Raw genomic sequence first — 21,569 nt, forward strand, 5'->3', positions numbered from 1 at the left:
ATTTCTGCCGTTTCCGTGGAAACCGGCGTTGTTTCCAAACGTTGCCGTGTAAGCGTGAAACTTTTCCGAAACAAAAAGGTAAAAGCATTTTCACTTGAGACGTTGTTGTATAAACGGAGCGCTGGAATCTAAAGGTGAGCTCGATGCGGAGAGAACCACTGGCATTACCTCCCCGTACTCCTCTTTGTGCTACACCTGGCTGGCATATCAATGATGGAGAAATGACCTACTTTCTTTCTTTCTTTTTTCTTTTTTCCATTTAAACACAGAGAACAAAATACAATAAATGAGTTGAATTGTGTTATTTCTTTTTCCTCTCAGCATTGAATCTGAAACAGCATGGATGTTTCCTCTTGATGAAAGGCAAAGTGAAAAAAAAAAGAAAAAAGAACAATAGTCATTCTGGCTCCCATTGTTTGAGCTTCCTAAGTGGCTACATAATGAAGGCAATCTGTGCTGGAGGCTTGTCAGAAAAAAAAGAAGAGGAAAGAAATGTTAAAGATGTCTCTTGGAATGTTTACTTGAAGTGCTGTGCTCAAAGCAAACACGTGTCACAACTAAGAAAACTGAACAATAATACATGTTCCCAGAAAATGCAACGCCGGCAACGGAGCTATTTTTAATCTTTCCGCATTTAGACTCTTCACTTGTTCACACGGGAGTGAAATTCACCCTGCACAACAGCAACAATCGCTGAGCCGTTCGTGGCAAACTAGACTCCAGTGCAGCTGCAGATCTGCGATGAAGGTGGAGGTGGAAGTAAATCGGTGTGCCCGGGGCTTTCGCAGTCGGAGAGGAGACTGCAGTGGCTGTTTAATGTGGCAGCAGCCGCAGCTAGACGTGATGATAAACGCTCCTTTTTCCGAGCTGCACATCTCTGGAGACGCCTCATTTCAAACACTGCCTGGCTGTATTTGGAAGAGGCGGCTGCAGATGAGAGCGTGTGTCCATCTCGCTTAAGGGGGCGTCAAACACAGCTTAGTTCAGGGGCCACGTTTCATCTTCAGTGGGACGGACGGGTAAAATGGTGCAATGATAGCCTTTAAATTTAGTCCCTGTCCACATGAGCCCACATGAAATTTAGTTTTTATTGAACTTTATAGCAAAACATTCCGCAAACAACTGGTATACAATGGATTTTTTTGTTTTGTTCCAAAAGCGTTAGAAATTTAGACATATCTTTAACCAAGATATCTGTTTCTCTTTTTTCTCCATCCTTTCCCCTCCCATTTACTACTGATCATAAAAGATATATACGCATACTAAAATACCATGCACATCCCTATTCATACATGTCCAGACACTCAAATGTATACATGCAGAATTCTGATTTAATCTGCCTGTCATTTTTTAAAAAGTTTCCCATCCACACAGGACACGACTCAAAACAATGTCGTACACATGCCAGGCCTGTAGGTGGTGCTGTGACGCCGCCACAGAAATACACCAAAAAAACAGAAAAGACAAATCCAACGTCTGGCCTCAATAAAACAAATACAGCTTCTGCAGCTCGATCTGGAACATGGAGTCTGCCGAGGTTATCGGGTCGAGAGGCGGCAAACGTGCGTCTTGTCCGTCCACATGTCAAAGCCGAGGCGGCGTTTTCAAATTTCTCCACTCTGGAACCCAATTTCAGGAAAATCCGTTTTCAGGCTCCTAAAAAACGCTGCGCCTGTGCGGACGATCGCGCCAAAATTCTGCGGTTACTTGGAGCGGCGTTGTCGTGTGGACACGGCCTTAAACTTTAAAGTGATTCTTTGTTCAGAGTATTTGTGATGAAAATGTTTATACTTTCACAAAAAAAAAACAGGTAATGCCGAAAACGACTACAATCTCGACATAAAGCCAAATTTGATGAAAACTTCTGGTACGGAATACAGTAAAATGTAAAAAAAGCTTCTCCTATAGCTGTTGCATTATGGGTGTTTATACAAACTCTTTGTCCTGTCTGGTACTCTTAAGAAGTCTCTTTAAAAAAAAAATCTATATTTTCATATGAACGTTTTACTATTTACTTGACAGTGTGGCCGGATTGGAGCCTCCTGCAGGCCGGTGTCGGCCCACAGGCCTCATGTTTGACACCCCTGGTTTAAAGTCTAGATTCATATATGGTAAATGGACTTCACTTAAATAACACTTTTTCAACTGCATGAGCAGCTTTAGGGCCGAAGTGGGTACTGACGTTGCCTCTGATCACATCCTGGTATCCAAACAAGCAGTGGTTTCTGGGAAAACCAACCAGAAGTTGAAATATCAATATTTTCTTTCCATCGTTTGCGGCGGGCCGGATTGCAGCCTATTGTGGGCCGCTTTTGGCCCACGGGCCTTATGTTTGACACCCCAAGGTTAAATCTTCAGTATGTAAAGATGCAAACATCTTTACAGTCTTTGTCTTTGTCCAGTTGGTCGTCAAACAGTCTGCAGGAGCACAGCACTGAAGCAAATGGAGGTAAATATTACCTCCAAAAAAAAACAACCCCCCAACCCAATCCCAGTATAGTCTAGTGCCCTTAGTCTCATGCTTTCTTTAGTTTATTTAATTTATTTCATCTCCTCTCCTGTTTTCAATCATCCTTTCACCCGACCCGTCGAGCCCGATTTCTCCTCTCCTCCTTACTCATCTGTAAACATTGAGCAATGTTATTTTCCCCAGAAGGAAATTCAGTAGGACACAGCGGAGCAGAAAGAAATGCCACTCTGCACCTGTTCCGGGGGGAGGAGGTGGGGGGGGGGGGGGGTCTCGGGCACGGAGGGCAGCCGGAACGGATCCGGTGGGATGCAGGAGGCAAAAACCTCTTAATCCCTGTGACATTTTAGCTCAGACCTCTCATCAACGCCCGCAAGCTGCCCAGGGAAGGAAAAAAAATAAAAAGTGAGAGGGATTTGAGGAGGGCTGTGAGTGGAAGACTGAAGGAGATGAAGGCTGCAGATGCCCGATAAGTTAGAGGAACATTACAGAAACGCCGAGTGAGTTAGATAGATGGGAGCTGAAGCACCGAGGAGGCCCGCTTGTCCTCTCCCGCGTCTCATTGTCTTTGTGTCGGAATGCAAACATCATCATCCGGCGAGATGACGCTCTGTGCATACCGAGTCCCTGGCGACGTCTGCGCTCAGCGATATCATTACCTTCGCTGCCACACTTCGACACCTGTCACAGCCAACTGGGTATTCATCCCCCGCCTTTCCCCGCAGGCAATGTCTCTCTAACACCCCCTTCTACCTCCAATCACCTCCAACACCCTGTCGGCCTGTATCTTCCCACCGCACGCCGCCTCCTCCGGGATCCATCCAGGCACAGGGATCCATCCAGGCACAGGGATCCCCAGAGGGCGGCGACTGGGCGCCGAATGTTTCCGAGGGACTGAAACGACAGAGAGGAACCGGTAGGAGTTCGATTTAAAGAGGAGGAAATCCAATGGGCAGTCAAAAATATAAGATAACACGGAAGCCAATTTACACCTTGGAGTTGTGTTACTCACCAATAAATAGAGCCGCACGTGGAGTGTGAAACTTTCTGCCCACTTTTTTTCCCCCCTGAGTATAAAGTGTATTCGACACTTTCCTGCCGCTAGATCAGCAGTTTAGTTTTACTGGTGTAAAACTCAGTGACCCTCCCACACAATTTTTTTTAATTGGTTTATATGTATGTATTTTGCCAACCTTTTCGCAAAAAAGTACTCACCCAGATTGCATGATACCTTCAGGGATGATTTCTCATCATCAAACGACCGGTCGATTAGATTTTTTTTGGGACGTTAAGGGCTAACCGTTTCCGTATAAATCCCAAAAAACTGCGGAAAAAAAAGTCCCATACAAAGTGGATGGGAGAGGCACCTCATGGAGGAGACTGTCTGTTGCCATGGATACGCTCCCTGCTCAGTGGTTCCCAGTGATGTTGCAAGCCGAGCTACCTATTTAGCATCGATTTGAGCTAACGGCTATAATGCTAGCGATGCTAACTCGGTTCTGCAAAAAAAATGTGGCGACGGCGACAGTCTGCGCTCTACCGAGTGTAGCTCTAGTTTTATTCTGTCACGATGGCTCTCTGGGTTTACGCTCCGTCTCGGGATGTTTGGCGGTTCTGGTGCCGCTTCAGCTTGAAGTTTCGATCCGTTCTCCAGTTTGTCAATGCACCAAATAAATTCAACTCTAAATTTGTTCATTTCTTCAATAAAGCCATATTTACAGAAGAGCATCGAAAAAAATAGAAGTAAAAAAGAATAAAATCCTCATGCACTTCGAGAAAAAACTTGAAAACAAATGTCTACATGTTATTTTTTTCACATCACACATTCAATCACATAATTGTGACCATATAGGGTTTCTTACTGCTTGTGAATGTCTGATTTTACACAGGATACTAAAACATTTTATAAAGAGCCAGCGAGCGCCCAGCAGGGATCAGAGCCCGTCTCTGTAATACTCTGTCAGTGTGGAGCGGCGGAGAGCTGCAGGCTGCACGGCCTCTTCAAAGTCCTAATACTGATGATAACTGCACTTTATGAGCGTTTATGAGCTAAAGCCTGTTAAAGTATAGTTTCACCAGTTCATCAAACTGCCTGCAATGCATTTTGTAGAAACCGTCACGTGCTGGGCTATTTAGACTTCTTACAAAGTGCGTGGTGGAAAAAAATAAAATCTTGACATTGAATTTGGACTTTTCTTCTTGAAGTGCATGACATGTTTCCTTTTTTTTTTTTTTTTCAGTGGCCCTAATACTCTCATACTCTATGTAACTCTTTTTTTGTTGACAGATTCATCTTTCTCTGACTTTACAAGCTTATATTTGTGTTTATTGGAGAAACCAATTTTCTTTCTTTTTTTATGAAATAATTCTGTATAACCTCTCACTGTGTAGAGGGGCTGAACCTCTTGGATTATTATTATTATTATTATTAGTAGTAGTAGTAGTAGTAGTAGTAGTAGTATTATCTGTTGACTATTTAGCATCACTTAGCATCCTTTTCTCTAGAGAATTGCTCCCAAACATAAAAAACTCAACACAAAACTGTTGTTTATTCCTTCAATCTGTAATCTACAATCGTACGTTAAAATATTCACATGACTGAGACTGCCCCTCCTCTGATGAAATACTCTGATATACTGAAAATACTCAAATACTGAGATGAAGCAGCTGGAATCGGTTGTAGTTTTTGCTGTGAGGTATCGGTGTACACACAAACGCAGATCCGATACTAGACGGCGGTAACTTATTGACTTCTAAAGTTTATGCTTGAACTTAGCATTGAATTAGTTTATATGCCCCCAAAAAAACTACTGACTCACCTCTTTGTAAAACTTTAAAAAAACATTATATCCCTTAAAATCGGAAGATCGCGGACATCGAGTAGAAAAGACTCTTGTTTTTGACTTTGGTGTTAAAAGAAAACAGACGATCAAACATGAAGAGGAACACAAACGAGCCCATGACAATGTCCTACGGCCAAGTTAAAGTCTTCACATGAAACCGTTTGATTTCACACTTTGCTTTGGTTTGAAAGTCACCCCGTGTGTGTGTGTGTGTGTGTGTGTGTGTGTGTGTGTGTGTGTGTGTGTGTGTGTGTGTGTGTGTGTGTGTGTGTGTGTGTGTGATGAAATACCTTCAGTTTTCACTGCAACAGTCCAACCAAGGTGAACGCTTTGAATTTTCCATTTTTTCTCTCTCTCTCTTTGTTTCGACATGAATGATGCTTGGCTGAGGTCACCCACTAAGTACTCGTTTCAATACAGCCCTGATGAACACCTAAGCATTTCATTTACGCCGCGCGTTTGTGCCGAAGATTACATTATTAATCCACGGAGACGGAGGATTACGGTTTGTGGTTCTGAAGGCACAGCTGGGACAAAGTAAATTGAGGTCATATATTCATATGGGCCAGGTTCTGTGTCCTCTGATCCTTCACCCGCATCCATAATCGGGCTTCGCTGGCTTATCATAGCTGCAGATGGACGGATGGGGATCAACCACATGTTTGATACGTTTAAACAAACATGGGTTCTTATGAATGCTTTCAATTTATTCCACATACTTCTCTCTTTTCTCAGTGGGTCATCCCCACAGGTATTGTCACTTCCAGACTGATTGCACCTCTTCCTCGGGCTCGTTGCAGAGTCCACGTCTTCATCACTCCTTCCTTTGATGACACGGATAATTTACACATTTTATAATTCCCAGAGTCCCAGTGCCATGTTATACGCTCCCTGACCACTTTGATGCCATCAATCGTGCATTCACACACGTAATAATGATCAACTTTGCCTGAGATCATCAGAGGTTGAATGCGTCTTCGTGTTTGAGGTTGGAACTCACAGTTGAGTCGAGACGGACTGTGTTAAACGTTAAACCGTGCATTACCTCGGTACAGTTGACACAAAGCCAACATATCAGACATTTCAAAGAGCAAAAGCTCGTCTGAAAAAGAGATCCTGTAATCTCAGTGGGACTCATCTGGTGGAATAAAGGCTGACAACGGAATCAGGTCAACTGGACTTAGTCGTGTGTATTTCCAAAACAAGTCCAGTTGATCTTATTTGTGATTTAGTACTTTGAGACGCATCAAACAGATACGCGTGAGAATATGGAAAGACTATATACGTACACACACTAATATGGATCTATCCATCCAGCCATATGTAAAGCCCTTGTAGATAAAAGTATATAACATATAATTATTTTGAGTCAAACAACACGCCCAAAATGTGTTAGATGACATAAATCCCGGCATGTTTTTGGGTTTAATCGCCCAGACTCATAGACAACAATAAATCTGTATCTCTATTCTTTTTACTTGTTCAACACAGTGGAGCGTCTTCATGCATCTTCTGAAGAAAAAAGGTCTATTTATGGAAATCTGTATCTAAAATATGAACGAATGTGACCACAAATCTGTGCAGTCTGGAAGAAGCTCAGAGGTAAAAGATGATATATGAAGCTCATTATTTATCTGAATGTGTTGATTTTTAAAGAGAAACTACTTTTTCTATCTCAGCAGTAAAGTGAGTAGAAAGCTGTGTAACCCATCCGAACAGTGTGTGTGTGTGTGTGTGTGTGTGTGTGTGTGTGTGTGTGTGTGTGTGTGTGTGTGTGTGTGTGTGTGTGTGTGTGTGTGTGTGTGTGTGTGTGTGTGTGTGTGTGTGTGTGTTTCAATCTGTGACCAGCGGGCGGCAGTGGAGCGCGCGTCTTGTGCGCTCTGCAGGGTGTCAACACACACACACACACACACACACACACACACACACACACACACACACACACACACACACACACACACACACACACACACACACACACACACACACACGCACACTGGATTCTTTTTAAATAATTTGTGAGCAGACGTGTGAACAACTGCTAAATCAGGAAATGTTATTTCGGCTCCGCACAATAAATAGATAAAACATTCAATGATTTTGTCACTTGCTCTTTAAATATTACATTGAAATGGATTTTCCTCCCTCGGAAGCTATAATTTCCGCTGCTCCTGACACTAATTAACTTTCCGTTTTGAACAGGGAATCTAAATTAGTTTGACAATCAAATAAAATGTTTAACATCTCGAATTTAAATGAGATTTGATGAAACCGGTGAGAATTATATGTTTGAATAAATATTCCAAAGAACACATTTGGGGGGGAGGGGGGGTTGTCTAACACTTAGATTTATTTGCACTTTCATTCTTTATCTAATTACCTGAAGCGTGACTAATCATAATGCTCTGAATTAAAGCCTGGCCCCGGATCCTGAAGGAAGATGGTAGAAAAAAGAGCGAAACAAGTTTCATCCTACGCTCAGCTATTGGATGATGGATCAAACCAGCACCGAGCAGCGGTGGGGGCGACCCGCGTCGTCCCGCCTCCTCTGCGCGGTTTGCGGGATTTTCACTGGATGCGGGGGCCGCCGGTCACCGCGCGCGCAGGTTCGGTTGCTCTGCGCCGTTCAGACGCTCAATTGATGGGCGTACTGAGGAGAGGGAGAGCGAGAGAGAGAGAGAGAGAGGGGGGGAGAAAGCGAGAGAGAGACTGTTACGCGTTTCATTGTAGCAAAACAAAAGCATGTTTTCCGCTGGTCGTCCTCCAGCTTGCGTCTGGTTCCTCCGCTGCAGCCTCCCCGGAGCGTGCACGCCTCTCCTCCCGGCTCCGCGCGCGCTGACAGGCGGCTTCCACGACGCTATTGCGGCGCTTTAACCGGGAGAAGAAGAAGAGAGAGAGAGAGAGAGAGAGAGAGAGAGAGAGAGAGAGAGAGAGAGAGAGAGAGAGGGAAAAAAAGAAGAAGCTCATGACAGAATAACAACACGGGGCTGCGGGCGCCCACACGTCAGTGTCTGATCACTTTAACGGTCCGTCTGTGATCCGCGGCGCTCGGATGAAGCGGGGACTCGTTCCGGTGAAATGCACCTGCCGTGGAGGAGCACATGGACCGGAGCGGCTCGCCTGCGCGTCACGTCGGACAATCGGGAGTATATAACCTGCCTTGTCACGCCGCCATGGAGCTTTCACAGTTTCTGATCCGCATCGGTTGATATTTACTCCGGGGATGACAGCTGATCGCCCCTCCTCTCCCGGGACGCGCTTCGCCTGAATCCGTTTTGTGTTTTAACAATAGATGGAGCGCGCACGGCTGTGACACCTGGCTGGTTGCCACCATAACCTTTTTTTTTTGTTTTTTTTTTTTTTGTTTTATTTATTTATTTTTTCATCTTCTTTACATTTCAGGGTTCCGCTGGTCTGATTTGATTTGATTTGATTTGATTTCCGCGGATCTGGTGGAGATTCATCCATCGGTCCTCATGGAAACTACATTTCTCCTCTTTGCTCTCTGGTACTTTGCGCTAAAACCCCGTGGCCGGGGATGATCCTTGAGTAGCCGATAAAATAATCAGCGTCGCGGTGTCAGGGAGGGCTTGAGCTGCCGGGGATTTGTGTAGATTATCACCGGACTGCTATTTTGTCCCCTCGGTCACACTATTAACGGAACTTAGCGGCTTTTCGATCCGCAGCCCTTTTCCCTGCAAACTCCTGTTTACAAGCCTCTCCATTCATTGGAAGGGGGGGAAAAAAAGGGGTGTGTGTGGGGGGGAAACCAGGTTGCATTCATAAGCAATGACTCCCACAGAGGTGTTCGGACCCGGATCAGAGGAAACGACGCGTTTGGCACCGCCGTTACGCAGTGGATGCGATGGAAACGAGACGCGCGTCAGGGCTGTTTAACGCTCCCAGGATGCGCTCAGTGTGACCGGGAGAGCTGGTGGTCCCAGTTAGGAGTAGTCCAGGAACCCCCCCCCCACACACACACACACACAGCTTGTTTCCTGGACTCGTTTCGACTCTGAACCGGGCGGCTACCGGAGGATGTTTCAGCGAGGATGCTGCGCTTCCCCGTGAAGAAGATCCGGAAGCAGTTCAAGCTCCTGCTGCTGCTGGTCCTGCTCACATCAGCCGTGTGGTTCACCTACCTGCACATCAACCAGGGCAAGACCATCAAGCTGCACTTCAACTATGGGAAAGGTGCGTTCGCTTCCGATTCCTCAAAGTTTTAATACTGGAGAGTTAGAATTCGGTCACTTCAGTGGCTCACCTCTGAGTGAAGACTTGTTAGACATCAGGAGATCAATTAGTGCAGTGACTGTATGGGGTGTGTTCCGAAACTGTCCTCATTTCATAGGTAGAATATTTTTTTTCAACGTCTTAAAAATAACCGAGTCAGCATTTAATTCACTAGTGTCACAAAACTACTAAGTTAAGCATTTGCATTAAAAGTAAAAAGTGAAAAAGCATTATTTAAGTGTCTGCAATATACACAAAGGTGAGAAAGATGAATCCGTCAAAAAAAAGAAAAAGAGTCACATAAAATGTGGTTTGACAAAGATCAGGGCTGAACGCATCTTTTGCAGGAGAAAAACTGGCAAATATAAAGTTTTGAAACTTCAAGGAACTCAGAATCTAACAAAGAAACTGTATTTCACATACAGTATGGTGTGTTATGAGGTTCCTTCAACTCTTTTGTTGGGTGATTGTACAGGTTGTAGTGGTGGTGTGTGGGTGGGGAGGGGGGGTTCAGGTTTACAATGGGAACCTCAGATCTCCTTGTGAAGTCGTCTCATTGTACACAAATCTCCTGCAGGAATATAAGAGCATTTTCTGGGTGACATCTGTAGAAATTACAGCGCCATAAAGAACGATAAGGCAACCGTAAAGTTGTCACCGTCGGCATGACAGCAGTTAATAACCCCTGTGTGAATAAAGATTACACTTTAGGGTCCGGGATGCGTCGACGCCGCAGACACACCGAGGCTGTAAACATTAGTCCCGTCACAAACGTCCCGGCGCCGCCGACTCGCCGCGTTCCGTTTAGTCCGCTTGGAGGGATCCGATATGCCGGAAGAAGGAAGCGATACGGCGGGAGGGAGCGTGTCTCATAAATTAACTAGAGTTTTCTCCTGGAGGCTGCGCCGCCGTCTCGGGTCGGGTCGGGGAGCCAGGCCCTCGCCTTCCACATTAATAATCAAAGGGCCGTTCATGAAGGCAGCGTCAAAGGTCACAGGCACGACAGTCGGTCCTGGGAAAATATTAAGGGGTGTGTAGCACGTGTGTGTGTGTGTGTGTGTGTGTGTGTGTGTGTGTGTGTGTGTGTGTGTGTGTGTGTGTGTGTGTGTGTGTGTGTGTGAATGGCAGATTTTCACCTGCTGCTTCTTCTTGCTACGGTTTGGCAGTGATCCTTCTCTCCCCGGGAGTTTGTTTGGGGGAAATATTACAGAAAATAACCGGCAACAAAAGCAAACAACGCTGCTAAAAAGTGTCTGATCTTGTAGACCACAGATTTAACGCCGGCTGATGGTGTACTTGTATCTCCCGCAGCTGTCTGTGTAAGAGGATACCCAGTGATTAGGATGTCCTTGAGGAGTGTGTGACACTCACACACTCACACACTCACACACGACTGACATGCAGGGATCATTTCATTGTGTCTGATCTCCACTGGTGGTGGTGGTGAGTGCGGGTGGTGGTGGGTGGGGGGGGGGATCCCAGCAACAGGGTAGATATAGACTTTATTCATTTAGGAAGAGCAGTTGACTGAGTTGTAAGATTAAAGTCCCAACAAATCGTTTTAACTTTGCGTTCAGTGTTTGCTTCCGACACTTTTTTAGTGCGGCAGTCCGATTTCACCTTGAGAAGGTGGAGAAGTGACATTTAAAATCATTATTATTTTTTAAAATGTATTTTATTCAAAAGTAATAATAAAAAGAAAATACACTCCCCGCAACAAAACGTCCAATCGGACAGTCTGAATAAAAAGGAGTAGAAGAGAAGATCAGTCTTATGAAATCTTCCTCTTTGTCACGTTACAATCACTTTACATCAGTCTTTTATTTTGTTAATGTCCAACTTTCTAAATATTTGCTGTTTTACAGGTATTTTGTCCAGTTTAAGTTTGTAAGTCTGTACAATATTCACAACATACATATACAAAACCATAATTTTCACATTTGTTCAACTCAAATATCTCACATTATTTATGTCCAAATCTAATTTTCATACTTTAACTTTGTAGTTTTTATGCATTTCTTGAATGCCCGGAGAGTTCCTGACGCTTTTACTTCTGTCTGAAGTACGTTCCATGAACGAATTCCTGTCACAGTTCATTCAATTGTTTTGGAATTAAAGACAAATTTAAACTTTAAAGTCTATATTTATTTATTTTTCCAGTTGTGGGTGCAGAGTAGACGTGATGAAAATGTCTATAATTTTCACAAAACGATTTTGACCGAGAATGAGTATAATCTCATCTTTAACGGTGAACAATACAATGAAATGTCCAGAAAAGTTTTGCCTTTTTTGCATTATGTTTTTTTTTTTTTTAACAAAGTCATGACTTCGCCGACGTCTCAGCTCGGTGTTGTCTTGTGTCCGTGACTCTAAAGAAATTAGTTTTTCAAAAAAATAGATGTTTTCTTTGAAAAACTTTTTACACATTTTTGACAGTTTGGCCGGATTGGAGCCTCTTGGGGGTTTCTGACCCACAGGCCAAAGAAAAATCAAGCAGCGGAAGAGCATTTAAAGACATTTTTATGCAACCAGTCCGTTTTGAGACCAAAGATTTGATGGAGCCTCAACAGCAGCAGGAAGCCAAACACACAGCAGGTTTTCATTTCAGCCACACAAACAAAGGCCACTAACTCATGCTGCCGTTTATACAAAACCTCCACTGGAAGAAAAATATTCGGGTCAATGGATCTAATGACATTAATAAGCACTGCATCGAGATAACCAGAAAGAGTCACACTTTGGATCGAATCATGCATTCCCCATCCGTTGTGGTTGAGAGCAAAGGCATCAATGATTTTTTATTTTTTTTGCAAAAAGTGCTCATTGTTTTATTATATTTTTATATAAGTAAGTTACGTAGTCATCGGGAAAAATGCGCTCTCGATAACAGGAAGTAGTAAGTTAAAAGGTTAATGCTTCCACTGCACCGATTGGCTGAATCACATCACGCTGCTTTTTAGTTAAAAAAAATAAATACATGTTTTATTGGTGTATTTATTAATTAACCAGCCAACAAATTATAGTGTTCACACATATATATATATAAAAAATAATCTACAATAACCACTCAATGATATGGTTATTCCAGGCGGAGCTACATCACCTCCAAGCCCCGCCCTATGGCGCCACCTATGCAGTCTGCGTTTGTGTATTTTCTCTGTGCTTGTGTTGTTGTTGTTGTTGTTTCTTCGTTGTGATGCATTCGATGGTCGCTGGTGGCCTTGACCTTGCAGCTGCTGTGATTGTGAGCGTGTCTTTGTGTCCGGGGCGTATCGTACCTATGTTTACAGCGATGGACTCGCAGCGCCCAGCGGCAAAATGTGAGGCAGCCTCAGTGTGTCAGTCGTCTTGAAGAATCCCCCTTCAAGGCTTCTCTGGCAGGCGCTCGCCGTCCGACCGGTGCGAACGGAAGCCGTCGTGCTGTGCTGTGCTGCTCTGTGTATCTAATTGACTGTCTTCCATTTAGCAGGCATCTGAACAGGGCAACTTACTTAACCTCTTACGAATAACATGTCCCCTCTCGCACTAAGCGTTTCTAAGTGAGATGTAGCCTATTACTGAAAATGGGACTCTATGAAGTGTGTAAATATTCATACCAGACGTGCAGGTTTTTCTTTTTTCTTTTCCACAGACACATATCTTCATTGATTTTTAGCACTGAGGTGGGGCAGGTAGTAATAACGTAATTTAAATTTTGGCCCGAGTCCTGCCTTATTTGAATATGAAATGGCAATTTATCACATTTCCATTTTCCCCTTGTCCCTATTTTGGATTAAATTAGATTTATCTCAGTCAAATCTCTGCTACTTCTCGTACACTAGACAATGTCTCGCTGGCTTATTTCCAACAGACTTGTGAGAAACATAAACATTTGGCTCAAAGAGCCCAGCTGAGCCCATGTCTGACTAGTCGTGAATAATGAGGAGTGTAAAACCTGGTAGTGGCAGGAAAAAGACAAAAGCACAGTGATCGGAAATATATCTCCGGTTGAATTGTGGATTGTCCGATAAGAATCTGGGCGCCGCAGTGAACGGAAAGGAGCTGATGGTTCTGAACGTTCATTTTTAACTTTATCTCGCCCCGCAAACATTACGAGTCCCGCTTGTGTTTCGCAGAGTTGATGTATTGGAAACTGTATGATTAACATCTGTTTACATACTTTTGTGAAAAGGTTGACGGACGTGTCATTACTCAGAAGTGGTAGGCAGTCATTTTTTACTCTGCGGTTGGTTATTCAGAGGGATCAATCACGGCAGACGTCGTCGGGGCCCGTTCTTGGTTCCAGAGCCGTCGTTATTCAGAGCACTAAGCCGGCCACGGCTGTGTGGGAACGGACCATCCCTTTCTCCCGCTAAATAATTCAGTACAGGGCGGAAGTGTGTGATGGACTGGTGATTGAATAGTGACGGACACTTCGCTCACCTTTTGTGTGCCGTTAAAGCGAAACGCTGGAAAGGAAATACCCAATCACAGACGGATTGAACGGATCAACACTTGTTTGTGAAGTGAAATATATAAAACAAGACTGTTTGGGCCCTGATAAGTCCGAAGGTTTGAGTTATGTTCATCATGTCGAGCCGCTGACCTCGAGGAAGACATGGAACTATTTTCATTGTTTTCGTTGAATTTGAGTCTCATCTCGTCTCGTCATTTCACTTTTATTTTACCAGGTGGGTTAATCGAGAACTGGTTCTGTTATGCAGTATTTTACGGGCCAAGCGGCAGCAAGGAGACATTAAGAAAAGCATAGAAACATGTTGAGGGTTTCAAAACAATAGATCACACTATAGTGGTGCTCAAACATCAGTGGATTTTTACTTAAGTAGAAAATAGAAAGCAGTATGCAGATAAATAATGTCAAATCAGAATCTTATATAAAATGCGGTGTACCTCAGGGGTCGGTCCTCGGACCAAAACTATTTGTCTTATATATCAAACACTTTATCTCATTTTTGCATTTTTCATTTTATTAATTAATTTCAGGCAACAAATCGGTGTGCAATCACTCATATATGTAGATAAATATTCCTATACAAACCCCTTTTTGCTAATATAAATAAATACATTTGTATTTTATGTATTTAAAAAACGTATTTGCACAAAAAATATAATCTATATTTGACTATACATACACACATACTTAGAAACATGCATACATACATATATACATCCTACTGTATAGCTACTTGACGTCCTGAAAAGAGGAGGTAGTAAAACTAATCCTACCCCCTCTTCAATGTTTGATACTCATCTTATTTAATTATATTCATGTATTTAAAATGTATAGTTTTATATAATAAAATGTATACAGTAGGAATATCATATAATATTAAAAACATAATAAATACATAAATAAATCTATCTTCATAGCTATCTATAGCTCTATCTATCGATAGATAGATAGATAGATGGATAGATAGATAGATAGATAGATAGATAGATAGATAGATAGATAGATAGATAGATAGATAGATAGATAGATAGATAGATAGATAGATAGATAGATAGATAGATAGATAGATAGATTTTCATCCCTGTACTAAAATGTATTCTGTTTGCAGATGATGCTACTTTATTATATTCTGGGCAAAGTGTTGGATGCAGGTGTTGGATGCGGTTAAAAAAAAGTTAAGACAAAATAAAATCATGGTTTGTTCAGTGTCACACAATCTTAGAGGAAAGAAAGCAGCGTTTACAGTGATATACAGTTTATAACCTGCGGCTCTGGAGCCACTTGTGGCTCTTCAGCTCCTCTGTATCGGCTCCATGTAGCCTTTATAAAATTCTATGTAAACAAACGTGTTTTCATTGTTATTGAATTTGTATTCCACACTGATCTTTAAACATGGTCCAATATCCCGGCTGAAATCATGTTAAAGATGGTATAGCAGCTAAAACAGCCAGAAGAGCTGGAATTGCAATAAAATAAAAGTTAAAATAGATAAATAAAAGCTAATAATAGAACAACCCAAAAAAATTATATAATTGCAGAACCAAGAAGCAGAACCAGAACCAAACGGAATGAATGAATTTGCTTGTGCGGCATTTTTTTCTACTTATTTTTGATGAAACAATCAACACTTATATTTCTGTAAAAAAAACAACAACATGCATTTAGTCTTATTTGTGCTGAAAACTAAATTGAGGGGAGAAAAATCATGTTGGATGCTACTAAATTCAATTCAATTCAATTCAATTCAATTTTATTTGTAAAGCGCTAAATCACATCAACAAACATCTCAAAGCGCTCTTACAATGATGGAGTACAACAGAACCCAACTAAAGACGTTTTGTAAAGAATACAGTGCAACAATCGGGCAACTTAACCTGCTTCGCTTCCTTGTTTACAAATAAGGCAAAAGATATATAATTATAACTGTTTATAGCGTTTATTCATGTTTGCTGAAAAGCTAAAGGTAGCTGTTACGCCTTTAGTGACGGGGAAGCCAAAAAGGTGTAATTAGATAGTTCTCTGTCGGCCAGACGGGGCTTATTGAGTCTGAATATCAATGAGGAAGTGTGCTGGCAGGCGGTGCCGCGGCGCATATTAGATGAGTGCCACATCTATGTGGTGCCACCCAGTCGTACAGCAGCCCCCCTGTTTTCCAGCATCAACAGGTCTTCTGAGGAGGAGGAGGAGGAGGAGGAGGAGGAGGAGGAGGAGGACGACGACTGGCTCCTGCATACAGGCCTCCATTCATTAACTCTGATTATACACGTAGAGGAACACACATGTGCATTGCCGCCCCCACACAAACACACCAATGTGTTGGCTGTACTTGCAAAAACAGTGTAAAACAGACACACACACACACACACACACACACACACACACACACACACACACACACACACACACACACACACACAGGACCACTCTGACGGGATGAGGGGAAGTCTCCGGGGGATCGACAGGCTGGCTGCTCGGTTGCCCATGGAGACGACATATGGGAGAGGAGCGTGTGTTTGTACGGGCTTATTTTCATCAGGACCAGTGTGTTTGTAGGATTGTGAGGATGCCGCGGACGCCTCGAATATCGAGCGGGGGAGTCTAAAAATAAAAAGAGACAGAACTGGTGGATGCAGAGTCATTGTATTAATATCTCTGGGGAGGAAAGTGAAACGAGTTACTCACACGTCCACATTCAGAGGTTTTAGATTTTGCCTCACTCGGGTGTTAAAGTTGGCTTGTTGTTGTCTCTCGGAAAACAACAGCCTCGGGCTGACTGGCTGTCATGGTAACCGTGCCCCTCGATGTCATTTTCCCTAATTTTAGCTCCGGTGGTTCTCACGGTCGGTCAGCTTTACCTCAGTCAGGATCACTCTTCTGGCAAAATGGTAATAGACACCACCTCTGCGTGTGTGTGTGTGTGTGTGTGTGTGTGTGTGTGTGTGTGTGTGTGTGTGTGTGTGTGTGTGTGTGTGTGTGTCTAATTCTTCTCACTGTCAATAAACACACTTTGTATGTTTTAAAACAAAAACTAAAATTCCTCTCATTAGCCACTATTTCTTTGGTCAAAGTGTCCAATCACTAGATACACCATCTGGAGTTTGTCAAAATCTTTTTTTTTTAACCAATTCTTTGTGGTGGGTGGCACGATGGGGCAGTGGGGAGTGCTCTTGCCTCACATCAAGAAGTTCACGGGTTCAAATACGGCGGGCCTTTCTGTGTGTGAGGACTTCCTCCAGGTACTCGACTTTTCAAACTATTAGCAATGAATTTTATAAAAAGCTCATTTTCAAATACTCTTATTCATTCTGGGAAAAACAAAAGTGTATGTTTGTGTGTGTGTGTGTGTGCGTGCTTAAACATGAGCACAGCATCTTTTCACGTCATCATTTATTCATGTAACAATGAATATCATCAATTACCTCCATGTATTGGTGAGTGATGCAGCTGCACTTTAGGTCGTTGGTAATAGTAGGAGAACACAATAACCAACTCAATCACGTTTCACATCTTAGACCCAGTTTGCAAGGCAAGTCTTCAAGTGAAAACGCATCATTTTTGCATTTTCGTTTCATAAAAGTTTGACGTTTCCATGGCAACGTTTTTGAAAATGATGTAGTCAGCATGCCGGGCCATTAGTGGGTGCTGCTGGCTGTTTTTGTAAAGACACATGCACACAGAGAACAATACCCTATACACATTAACATTGGGAATACAAGGACGTTCTAGTGGACAGACAACCGAGTTGTGATTGTTAGTCCGGTGACTGTCAAAATAAAAGTACCAAGTCCGAGGAGAATATGGACAGGGAGTCACGACACTCTGGAGGAGACTTTGTTCTGATTGTCCGTCGACTGAGCATGTGCAGAAGAACCAGTTGCTTTGGCTGCGGGGCGGCAGGCAGAGTAGCAGCATTTCCGAAAAGTTGCCTTTTCAACAGAGACGGAGTCGGCGCGTTTTCAAAAAGCTCCACCTTGGGACCTGTATTCAGAAAGTTGTGTTTTCAGCGTCGTGTACACAGACACCAAAAAAACACTTCTTTTCTTCTTTTATTGCCGTGGTGAGCGTGAGCAGTAGCAGCATTTTCCAGAGAGTTGCCTCTTCACCCGTTTACACGATAAGAGTCGGGGCGTTGTTAAAAAGTTCCATCTTGGGAGCCGTCCTCAAAAAGTTGCACGTTCAATGGCTCCGAACATGTTTGTCATATAAACAGATTCCCAAGTGTTTTGCGTTTTCATTTGAAATAATTCCCATGTGCTAGTGACGAGTTAATACCAGAGAGGAAGAGCTCTGTTAATCAGATAAGAACATCTATCTATCTATCTATCTATCTATCTATCTATCTATCTATCTATCTATCTATCTATCTATCTATCTATCTATCTATCTATCTATCTATCTATCCATCTATCCATCCATCCATCCATCCATCCATCCATCCATCCATCCATCCATCCATCCATCCATCCATCCATCCATCCATCCATCCATCCATCCATCCATCCATCTATCTATCTATATATTCCCGTGGAGACACATCAGTTGACTTGAAGAGAAATATTTTCTGGAACGAAAGAGGCTCATAATTCTAATTTCTGATGGAAGTTATTGCTGCAGAGACCTGGATCTTTTAAAACTACATTCCCTATCAATAAAAATATCATCCAGGCTCTGAAAGAATGAAACAGTCGCTTCGTTTGAGGGCATTGGATTTGGTGCCGCGTCATAAAAACTGTGCAGTTTATGTTGAGCTTGCGTCAGGGGAGCCGGGGTTGGGACTGCCACCGGCTCAACTATGAATCTGCCCCAAAGCTTATCTGACCAACCCGGTAAATCTCCGTCTCTCACAGCGAGGATGAACGACGCTCCCCACAACAACTCGCACTGGAACCTCCGTGTAGCAGGAGCCGCACGGTGGAGGCAGAAACAACAGCGTGGGTTCATACCTCACATTCCCCTTATGCATATATGCATTCGCTATATTTTTATCCTTAATTCGTACATGACTATAATCGGCTGCTTTCAAGTGAGACGCTCGTCTTTCGTTTGATGTTTCGGCATTGTGTGCTCTAACTGGAGCATTACATGAACATTAGGTACACAAACTGTGACGTGTAGTTAGAAAATGTTAAGTAAGTGGTTTCCTGTTAAGTCACTTCCCCTTTGACATGCGACCGTCACGAGGGGGATTTCACCGAGAAGCAGAGGCGAGGGCAAACATCTTGATCTCAGGACTGAAGTGAATAAACCGTGTGACATCCCGTCTGTAGGAAGTGCAGGAAAGTACAGAAAATGATCTGAGGCACCCGGCGGTGCCGTGGTTACGTTTGTGGATTTAGGCAGATGGCATGCATGTACACCAGGGGCGTCGAATTGTACTTCAAGTGTCCACATTCAGCACGATTCCATTCGCCAGTAGGACATACCGGCAAATTAGTGCCGTATTAACCTATAGATTTGACTTTTCAAAGTGTTTCTTTGTTGTGCCAAAGCCTTTCGCGTGTTGAAAGTTAAATTATTACAGAACATGACTACATTCTCAACATACATTCCGGTGCTAAATACAGTGAATAGTCAGCATGTTTTTACAAAGTTACCCTGACAACATGGCCTTGAGACTAGTTTGATTGCAACAAGGTAGATGAATTATGCTGACTTTGCTGTTTCTTACTTTAGCATAGTGTTATTTTTTAAACGACATATGAGTGTGGAAGGATGGTTTTTACTGACACGTTTCACTTTACTGAGGTGGTGGCCAGCCTTCACAGCAACATCATGATATCCCAGCTCGACTCTCAGTATTGCTCCTCTTAAAGGGCTCATATTGTGCAAAATTAACTTTCTAATGGTTTCCTAACAGTAATTATCGTCCCCATGCCAACAATCAAACCCTATATAGTGTCATCGGGGGCTCAGCCAATCAAGATAGGCCCTCCCTTTGGCTCCTCCCACAATTAGGCAGCTCTGCTCTGGCACATGGCGCCACGAGAGGAAGTACTTCCTCCTCTTCCCAAGATGGGCATGTGTGGGCGGAGCCAGTCCAGCTCACACAGACACAGCAGATTCTGAATGCAGCTTCAAAATCAAATGGAGGAAAATCAAAGAGAAGCTGGATTTGGGGGCGATAAACCTACATACATGCAAGGTGCTTGGACCAACGAGACCCATGTGAAAGTGTTGAAAAGCTGCATAATATGACCCTGAAAAAAAAAAGAAAAATCAATGTTCTATTCGAAATGTTTATCATGTTCTTGGTGGTTTGGCCGGATTGGAGCCTCTTGTGGGCCGCTTTTGGCCCTCAGGCCTCTGTATGTTTTGACACCCCTGCACTACAATGAAGGAGGTTAGATTAAATTAGATTAGATTGTACTTTAGTCATCCCACATATATATACAATACACCCTCTAGAGAAAAAGAAACACAATATGCAATAAACCTATGACTGAAGTTCGAATCAAGCAGTGCAAAGTAAGAATGTGCAAGAATATTTTACAGCAGCAGGTATGGAGATTTAAAAAAAAGAAAAAGCACTGGAGGTATTTAACAGTGAAGTAATAACTTAACAGGAAAACGAGTAAGAAATATTGCACCGTGTCACGGTAAACTGACTGTGTGACAACTCATCTGTATGAAGTCCAGGAGCGTACACAAAGTGATCCTGGCTGAGCCACTCGGTGGCGGTTGTGGATTTTGGCACATGCAAAGGAGACACACACTGTGATTCCTCAGAATCCATCAAATATAACACGTTTGTGCCAAAACACCACCTAATGTATATGAGTCACCTTGAGTACGCAGTACTCCATGTCCTAATACATCAATAGAAATGCTGCCCCGTTGCTTTAAAGCACGATTTTATTTCATCAATGGTGCCCCTGCTTTGAAAGTAGCCCTACATCACCAATTCTGCAATTTAAAACCATTTAAATGAAATCACGTGGTGTCACATTTGCATCAGTCTGAAAAAGCAGAGGAAACTTGCAATAAGCAAGATTTCTTTTTATTTTTTCTCTCTCTCTCTCTCTCTCTCTCTCTCTCTCTCTCTCTCTCTCTCTCTCTCTCTCTCTCTCACTCACAGACCAACAAGGCACTTTGTGACTCTTGAGTGTTGCGCGTAAGATTAGCCCATGTGGACGTATGCGGGATTGAGAAATGAAGATAGGGCGGGTTGGGAGGTCAGTAGAAAGCTTTCGGAAAAACAGGAGTCCCAGAGTGTGTTAACCTCGGGGTTAATGAAATTTGTGTTGGCCGGCCTAACGAGCCGGCATCAAGGTACCGGCTCTGCCCCCATGCAGATGAGAGTCCTGGCCCGCCGCCACCGCTTTGCCGCAGGAGATTTGTCAGTGTGTGTGAGAAAAAGTGAGTGAGGCTGAGATGTTTTTTCTTTTTTTTTCAAAACGTGTGTGTGTGTGTGTGTGTGTGTGTGTGTGTGTGTGTGTGTGTGTGTGTGTGTGTGTGTGTGTGTGTGTGTGTGTGTGTGTGTGTGTGTGTGTGTGTGCGCGCGCGTGCGGTGTAGTTTGTTTGTCTGTGAGGTGCACACCTCCCCGCTCTCGCTGCCGTCTGCACTTTAGGCCCA

General features: G+C 43.2%; 1 protein-coding gene across 1 annotated transcript in view; it reads left to right on the top strand.

The window, feature by feature from the left end:
• Nucleotides 1–9,347: 9,347 nt before the first annotated feature.
• Nucleotides 9,348–21,569, top strand: part of b4galnt4a (beta-1,4-N-acetyl-galactosaminyl transferase 4a) — a gene marked incomplete at its 3' end in the record, with an annotated part of 179,582 nt that continues 167,360 nt past the window's right edge. Inside the window, exon 1 of the mRNA XM_080474399.1 lies at nucleotides 9,348–9,504. Coding sequence (XP_080330525.1) covers nucleotides 9,363–9,504 — 142 coding nt within the window. The 5' untranslated portion in view covers nucleotides 9,348–9,362. The remainder of the gene's footprint in view (nucleotides 9,505–21,569) is intronic.

Source organism: Lipophrys pholis (assembly GCF_963383615.2).
Source record: "Lipophrys pholis genome assembly, chromosome: 11".
NCBI lineage: Eukaryota > Metazoa > Chordata > Actinopteri > Blenniiformes > Blenniidae > Lipophrys > Lipophrys pholis.